General features: G+C 39.9%; 1 protein-coding gene across 2 annotated transcripts in view; it reads right to left on the bottom strand.

Moving 5' to 3' along the window:
- Positions 1–9,331, bottom strand: part of FGD6 (FYVE, RhoGEF and PH domain containing 6) — a 125,353-nt gene that overhangs the window by 27,868 nt on the left and 88,154 nt on the right. For both annotated transcript variants that reach the window (XM_014530757.1, XM_005883156.2), the window contains one exon: positions 2,614–2,664. In XM_014530757.1, the coding sequence (XP_014386243.1) occupies positions 2,614–2,664 (51 nt within the window). The remainder of the gene's footprint in view (positions 1–2,613; positions 2,665–9,331) is intronic.

The raw sequence follows: 9,331 nt of genomic DNA, 5'->3' as shown, positions 1-9,331 counted from the left end.
AGAGAGAGAGAGAGAGAGAGAGAGAGAGAGAAACCTGAGAGAGAGAGAGAGAGAGAAACCATCAATCATGAGAGAGAATCATTCATTGGCTGCCTCCTGCATGCCCCCTACTGGGGATCGAGCCTGCAACCCGGCCGTGTGCCCTTGACCGAATCGAACCTGGGACCCTTCAGTCCGCAGGCCAACGTTATATCCACTGAACCAAACCGGCTAGGGCTCAGCTGCCTTCTCTTAGTCTGATCCCAAGAGGGGAAAATGTCACATGCAAGCATACTAGACTTTAGGAAATTGCATGCATTACTTTGTAAGCTGGGTTACTTAGCTTCATTTTATTTCATTCTTTTTATTAATCCCTTGTCGTAAGCAAAGTGACTTTGACTGCTCCAGTCTTATCAGTTTTGTAACTAGCTATAAAAAGAAGTCTGAACTTTATCTCCTTTGGGGCTACAGTTGTTCTCAACCCAAGACAGTAGTGTTCCCCATGGGACATTTGGACATGTGTAAGGACAATTTTTGGTTGTCACATGACTGGGAAGGTCCTCTAGCCTTTAGTGGGTAGGAGCCAGGGATGCTAAACATTCTGTACTCCTAATCAGAAACCCACACAAAGGTTATTCCAGACAATGTAACAGTAGGACTCCCACTGAGAAAAACTGGGACTTTTAAAAAGGGAATATGCTCTCCTGAGGCTGGTGTAGCGGGAACAGTAATCAACAACAAAAGGACAATTAAAAAAATACACAAAAGATCAATTATTGGAAAGGGGGTGAGGATTTTTGGTCCAACTACTATAACCTACCAAGAGATTCCCTTTCTGGTATCAATCCTGGGGGTTCCTATATTCTTTAAATACAAACTCATTACTATCACCATTATTAAAGGAAAGCAGTATTTCCTCCCGACCATAAATCATACTGTATTGCACATGGCACTCATCACGCCAGCTATTCAGGAGATGGTCCTGGGCACACCCCCTGCGTTCTGGCTGTTTGAAGGACAAGTGGGCAGGGAGAGAAGCTTTTGGATGAAAGGATAAAGCTGTTGTTGTCTGGTCACCTGAATTCCAAACTCTGCATTCTCTCACCCAGTCTGTAATTCTACTCCCCAGGTCATCCCTTTAAGAGGCCCTAGTGACTCTGTTACTTTAACTCCTCTGCCTGCCTTCCAAAGGTTATCTGTCGCATTTCCCCTCACCCTTGGCAACCTCATTTACAACTGCTCACCACTTTACTGTCGTGCATCTGGCCACACAGTGCACTTCACTATTCACTGCTTATTCTAATTCAGTTTTTGCTCAAGTGTGTAATTTTCCTTTAAACAAGCTCTTTAATCTCTGGCCCTGTATTTGTTTTATCTGTAGAATGGAGCTAATAATTCACTGTCTTTGAGGGCAGAGGCCCTAGAAGAGATGTTTTCTTGAGGCCCTATTTGTTAAGATCTGTTTAAAATTTTTATTTTCATGAGAGAGATTCTGATCTGGAATGCCCATCCTTGCTCTGCCTACCCAACTCCTCTCCGGCCCCACTTTTCTCTACGCAGAGCTCTGCCTCTTCAACCTTCACACTTTTCTCCCTCTTTCAAAGGATTCTGTACTGTTCAGTGCATCCTAAATTTACAGCTATCTACTCTTTCTTTGTCTGCTGGGCAGGCTTTTTTCTTCAACTAGGTATGTTCACTGAATGCAAGACACATGTCATATTTCCCACCCCAAATTTTTCCTTCTTTAAAAAAAAAAGCACCTTTAAAAGCATAACACTTGCAAATAGAAGATGTTAGAGAAGGAGAAGTAAAACAATTAAGAGAATGAATAAGAATCTCTACAAAATGGGTTAAAGACCTGTTTGGTTTTATAATCGGAAAATATAAAGGATAACACAGGAATATGATAAAAATTCATAAAAGTAATGGGATGGAATGAGGGATATATCTATGACATTTGAAAGAAATGGGGATAAACAGAAAGAAACACCAGAAGTAACAGAAATAATCACGTGTGTGTTTGTGTGTAAGAGAGAAACACATACATACACACACTATGGATTATCCCATGAACATCAATGAGTCCATTGTACTGTAATGGACTACTCCACTTAAGTACCACTGGGCATGATGGGGTAAGGCTAATGCCCATCATTAAACAGTCTAGAACTACATGCTATTTTTGATGTTATCGCTGATTTGTGTAGTTTGGTCACCTCATGAACTCAGGATTTTAAATGCAGATTAACTGGTTCAATCCCTGCTTTGAAAGCAGTGGGCATCTAGGGAAGGAGAACTGACATCTGGCAAGGGTGACTAACACAGGAGGATGGAGCTCCCTGACCCAGCATGCTGGGTGACTCTCAGGCGGCTGGCTCCCATGGCAGCTCACCCTGGGCCACGCTTGTCCCTATACTATCTATTACCCACATCCAGCTCCACTGTACCACTTTATCTAGTTCTATTTTAACCTGCCCAAAATAGCGTTTTGAAAAAAAGAAAAGGCTTCTTATAAATAAAACAGAGTTTTGTTATATTTTTAATTTCTCAGTCCAAATAAAACATAATATAAAAACTTCTACAATATATAAGACCACAAAAGTTTTTACCTTAAAAAAAAAAAAAAGTTTTTACCTTGAGTGTTTCTGTAATCTCCAGAGTCTTCTAAAAGATTTTTCAAATAATCTAGAAATGGAAAAAAATGATAGTATTTAGTGCAATAAAGCAGTAAGGGGAAAAACACTTGTCTTTTTTCTTAAATACGTCAGTCATTCTTGTTGGTTAAGACACATGCTAGTCCAATTTGTGCTAGCTTTCTAAAGTGTGAAAGAATAAAGCCCTAAGAACAATTTGAAATCAGGACACAGAATGAGAGCAGAAAAGAGCCTCAGAGGTCACACCAGTCATTTCAGAGAGGAGGAACCAGGTTGCTGAGTACAGGGTCTCACCCAAGTCACACAACCTCTTTATGCAGAGCCAGGACTGGAATCCAGGCCTCCTGATGCCCAGTTCAGATATTTCACACATGAAATACCTTAACCTCAAGATCAGATGTACGTCTAATACAAAATTCCACGCGTTAATAGATTGAATGCCTAAGGGACTCTTAGGTTTGTCCATCTAAGTCTAACAACATCAGAACACCAGAAGAATGCAATACACTAGACCAGGGGCTCTCAAATGGGGGTGAATTTGGCTCCTAGGGGTCATTTGGAAATGTCTGGAGATATTTCTGATTGTTACAACTGGGGGAAGAAGGGTTACTGGCACCTATTGATGAGAGGCCAGGGGTGCTGCTAAACATCCTACAAATGCACAGGGCAGCCCCACAACAAAGAATTATCTGACCCAAAAAGTCAACACGGCTGCAGTTGAGAAAACCGCTCTAGAGGAAAATGGTCTGTAAATGAGCAACATAGTTTATGGTGGTTCTTATAATATGAAAAGAAATTAAGGCAATAGGTTGTAGTTAATAAATCTTTAACAAAAAGGAATGTAACAGGATTTTGAGGTAATACTCTCTTGTCTGTTGATAAATGTTGGATGGCTTCTCCTTATCTATCAAATTAAAATAAATTCCATTCCCTGGAATTTAAAGTCCCCCACTACATGGTCCCTACTGACTTTCTGATTTTCTCTCTTGCTATTGCCCAACACAGGCCCTTTATTCTTACCAAAGTTTGATTCTGCACAATTCCTTAAACGCTGCCCGTGTTCTCTGGCTCCATACTTTTTGTCTCTAATGTTCCCTTTTTCTGAATCCTTCCTCTGTCTCTGCATATAAAAATTCTCCTCATATTCTTCAAGGCTCATTTCAAATTCCTCTTCTCCTACTAAACTTTCCACTTAAAGGAAATATTCTCTCCCTTTGAATAATACATTACATGACAGTTACTCATTGTATGCCTTTAATCGTTTTTGTTTTCATTTGACTCAAAGCTCCATGTGGGCAGAACCCACATCTGATTCATCTTTCTATCTCTCATAGCACTTATCCAGGACTTTTGCACAAGGGACAATAAATGCTTAGAATTTTTTTAAATGATTTTTTTCTCGGACAGAACTGTCTTAGTTTAGGTAAACAACAATAAAGGCTGAAACCAATCCTAATGACAGTGGGAGTTGAGAAAATGAAAGGCGGAAAGGCATGTTAAGAAACTGAATGCATTTTTATTAGAATCAACCTCCATTAACAATATCATGGACTATATCATATTTCATCCCAGGGTTTTATGAAATCATGCTGAAAGGCACAAAGGGAAACTTGGGTGCTAGTGCCAAGTTTCCAAACGTACTACATGACATAAACACACACACCCAAGTGTTGCAACTCTGTGCATCTTTAGATAGTGATCCAAGAACCTGTGTGAGTCTAGACATGCAGCACTGGCAGGAAGCCATGTGAGACACTGTGGATGATGACATTCCGTTTCCATGCACTGTGGTGTAGGTTCTATCCTGCCAGAGACCGTCACTAGCAATTTAGATCTTAAAAGTAATCTGAACACAGAAGTTAGAAAGTATGCTTCCAATCAAATAAGAAAACCACAAAAATTAACAAAATACGCTGATTACACATTACACTTAGCTTTTCCTGGAAATGAAAATTAACTTCATCTCACTCTGACTCCACTCAGAATGAATTCCCTATTTAAGCAATGTTTGGTAAGTCTAAATAGTCAACTTCTCCATGAGAATGATAGGGTTGGGGAAAAACATTTAGTCGTCTTCTTAGATGTTCTCAACATCCCAGTTACCTCATTCATCAAAAGCAACAGTCCTTAAAGCCTGGAGGTTGCTGAAGAGTATGGAAAGGACAGCAGATTTACCTAAGTATCTGATTCAAGACAAGTTCCTATTGTGTCTTCAATGCTTGTTCTCTAATACAGAACTGAGACATTTCTCTAAACCAGTGGTCAGCAAACTCATTAGTCACCAGAGCCAAATATCAACAGTACGTCTTCAAAATAGACTCGCCCAGGCCGAAAATCGACTTCTGCGCATGGGCCACGAAGTTTCAATTGCACTGTACACGCGCCCGCACGTGGTATTTTGTGGAAGAGCCACACTCAAGGGGCCAAAGAGCCGCATGTGGCTCGCAAGCCACCGTTTGCCGACCACGGCAAGAGAGCCGGCTGGAAGATGTATTAGGAAATCCTGACCTCAGAATCACTGTGCTGAGCCTGATACGCTCCTGAGCTGCATTTTCTTTCCTTGTACTCAAACTCAGCTGCCGTCCGCCAACCTGAACTTCAGGAACAGAGTGGAAACACAAATCGGCTGAAGAGAAAACCCACCACTAAGATGTTACAAAATCATGCTTTTAATCAAGGATGTAATGGGGTTAGGCTTACTCTCTTTGCCAATTTTTTAAAAAGCATCTTAAAATTCAATGTTCCAAGATTAAACTTTAAAAATTCAACTTTCCAACGTATCCATCCATCCATCTGTATTTTCAGGGCATCTTGTGGCAGTGCATCCTTGTGAGAATTTTCACCTTTTCAAGGAAGACGAGACCATGATCGCCCTCAGTGAAGAATCACTCGGTGCCTCAGCTGCAGAATTAGAACATGATTGATTGCCCTGAGTCAGACGAAAGGAGCACGGAAACCACCAGCTGCCCCAGTGACTGTTACAATCCAGGTGAAACCCAGGAAAGGAGGCCAGACAGACACACCTGTATTGGTCATAGGAAATTGTTTACTGAATACCATTTAGGACCTTGTACAGGAGTTTCCTTTTTAAAAAATGAGGAGAGCAGAGAAATCTATTCTATTTGCCATATTAGATGTGTATCAGTCTATGACACTTCCCTGCTTCTGCCAAACCAAACTAAGCATTTTTCAAAACTTCGCTAATAAAAATGCCTCAAATGCTACTGAGGTTAATTCTTTCAAAGATAAAAAGGTTGGTGCAGCATGCATGGGCACCACAAAATGTACTTTCTGGCCACCAGATGGCATCGTTGGCTAATAAAAGTTAAATAACCCCCATTATCGCCATGGGCAACCTCAAGGAACATGCAAGTTTAATTTTGTTCTCATTTCTGAGGACCCAACAAATACTGTATCTTGTTCCAGGTCTAAGTTTTCTAATATAAGTGCTCTTAGTAAGCCCTACCACCCCTGATTACACAGCCAATGAATAATTAACTTATAGCAGAAAGCTACTGAGTACAGTTAACCTTTCCTAAACATGAGTCATCTGTGGGAATCTGGGACTTTTTACTTCAACAATGCCTAGATTCCTGGACTGTGTGCTGTGAAATGGGAATGGCAGAGCACAGAGGAAATGAGCATACAGGACGGGTAACATTCCAAAGTCAGTTATTTTGAATTTGAGGACATGTCTTGCTTTGTATTATCCAGATTTCTTCTTTCCTCCCTAAATAATGTAATGATATCAGCAACACATACAGAATTATGGGATCCAAAGGTCCATTAAGTCTGGTCAATAAGCCTGTCTGCCAAAATCTCAAATTTTCAAAGAAGCAATAAAAAATTATCCTGACTTATGAAATAAAGTATCGATTATTTTAAATACCCCAAATAAGGATCAGTTGTCTAGCTGTAAGACATACCGCCATATTCAAAGCAGCGTGGTGAAGAGGTCAAGAGCCCTTGCTGGGAGCGAGAAGGCAGCTTCTTGTTCTCTTAATAGTCCAGCCATGCCTAGCAGAGGCATGGGGCTTTGGCCAAGTTCTGCTCTGTAACATTTCCGTGTCAGTATCCTCATACACAAAATAAGGCTAGACCCGAGCAAAAAAATGTAATGATTCTCATTCTAAACAATCATGAAGCATATTAAAAAAAAAAAAATTTCTAAGATGCATTGCCCTGACCGGTGTGGCTCAGTTAGTTGGCATCATCATCCTATGCACCAAAAGGTCCTTTAATTACCGGTCAGGGCACATGCCCAGGTTGCAGGTTCGATCCCTGGTTGGGGCCCATATGGGAGGTAACCAATTGATGTTTCTCTCACACTGACGCTTCTCTCTCCCACTCTGTCCTCTCTCTCTAAAAATCAATAAAAAACATCAAATATTTTAAAAATTTGGTTTTTTAAACAAACAAATAAATAAAAATAAAAGGTGCTTTGATCCCCTGCTCTAATTCTCTTACTCCTTGAATATTAGTTCGGTCCTGGTCCCTAATTTGTGGCCCAGGGCTTCCTCTTATACATATATGATGCTTATATAAAGTTAGAAAGTGACTTTTCTGGGCTCTTAGGCTCACAGATTCATCGTTTGGAAAGCAGGTGATGTCTTTCTGTGGAAGAGAAAAGGCCACTTTTCCTGGGCTGATGCCACCCCTCACCCGGGCACCCAATATGGTGAACAGAGTGCAGGCTGGACTTGGACCTCAGCTGGGAGGGCATAACCATCTGGTCGATCCTAGACTTTGATAAGCCTGGTCCTGAGGTGGCATGCCCAGAGGACTCCAGAACCACACCCAACTCCAGAACCACACCCAATTCCAGGCTCATCCTATGGAAAAATTCTGGAGTTCTTACATGGTACAGAATTTCTCCTTGGTCCCTTTTTAGCAGGACAGACTGGCTAGGCATATCCAGAATGCCCTTGGAGGAGTCAAAGCCATAGAAAATCTCCCAATAAAAGTAAATGTCCATTATTTTGACTTCATTGAAACAAATGCTTTTCTTTCTGGACACATTTTCCAATGGTTAAGGCTGCCAATTTACCAAGTGAGGATCTCAAATGTACAAAAATGACCTGGGCATGGTCAAGCCCTACTTAAATGAGCTCTTAACCATATTTGGTCCTCACTACCCTGGTGGTTAACGAAGAGCACATTTAGGTTTATAAGTATATTTTAATACCTGAAGACCAACAAGGTGAAGAATAAAGTAAATATAAGCACCAAGGTGAATTCAAGCTTGACCAAATTTCAGTTTTGTCCAACTGGAACAGTTACTGATGCGAGCCAGGATTTTGACAAACCCTAAGAGGGAAAACTCTAGTAAGAGTCAGCTTGTTTGATCTTTGGCAAAGGAAGGCCCAGCAATAAAGGCTTCTGGCTATTTGCAGTGTCAAATCTATACTGAGAGTCAGAAAAAAGAATGGCTTTGTAGTAATGTTTACGAATAGAATTCTGCCAACTTGGATAAGCAAAAACAAACATTTTCATTAACATCTAAGTGAAACACAGAATTTCCTTTCATTATGAATGCAGGCAACAAACCACAGTATCATCAATGATAACCAGTGACTCTATCACCATAAAAACCACATATTGTTTTATATCACATTACAGTTATTGCAGACATCTCAAAATATTGTTTACTCTCACCACTACTTCAAAATCAGGGCAGTTATTAGATCCATCACCAGATCTTCCTATTTACTGCATTACTAAAGAAGCACATGTAATACTATGTTACACTTCAAAATTATTTTAATAACTGTATTTCAGCACACTTAGTTTCCTTTTAGTCTTAAGTATTTTTTTTCTGTAATTTAAAAATTTATTCTGAGAAGAGATCCATTCATAGCTTTCACCAGATTGCCAAAGGGATCCAGGCACAAAAAAAGGTTAAGAACCCCTGCTCTACAGAGAAAGTGAGGTTTGAATTTAAAAGCTATCATTTTAAAAAAGAAAAATAAATAAATAAAAGCTATAATTTAATAGAAAAGGCTTACCTCTTAAAGTCTTTTCATATTAAAATCAGGGATATGATTTATTAAATACTATCTCTCACAATACCTTGTTCACAACTACAATTAAAAACGAATTGCAACAGAACAAGAGCTGATGTCATTACAATGAAAATTCTAAATATTATCAGTCTCCCATTTTACACCGATGGAACAGTCTCATTCCAGGGCCTTTGGGTTCCCCAGAAACTAAATTCCTTGGCTAGTGTCCAGGATAGCCCCACCTCTCATCAAGTTCTGCCCTAGAGAAAGTGTTAGAATGACATTTGATGTAAACAATTAGCCCTGGGTTTCAAAACAAATACCTACCCAGCAAAAGTTTTATTTTCAGTAAGGGTTTTTTTTTAAAGTCATGCATTAATTTGAGCCAGATCTTTTTACCTATCTGCTTATTAGCCTATTCATAGCTCAAATTTATAACTTCAGAACACTAGAACAGATGTTTTTAATATCATATTTTCTACCAACATCAGAAATCCTAGATTTCTAAAACATAGAGGGAGTTAACACCATACCAGACTAAAGGCAAAGATATTACAGGAAAAGTAACCTATCTACACTAATAAAAGAGAAACATGCAAATTGGTGTCACTCCGCTACCCTTTCCATTGGCTAATCAGGGCGATATGCAAATTAACTGCCAGCCAAGATGGCGGCCGGCAGCCAGGCAGCTTGAAG

This window comes from Myotis brandtii, unplaced genomic scaffold, assembly GCF_000412655.1.
Source record: "Myotis brandtii unplaced genomic scaffold, ASM41265v1 scaffold772, whole genome shotgun sequence".
NCBI lineage: Eukaryota > Metazoa > Chordata > Mammalia > Chiroptera > Vespertilionidae > Myotis > Myotis brandtii.
Note: the sequence above shows the minus strand (reverse complement) of the source record. Positions and strands in the feature narration are given on the sequence as shown.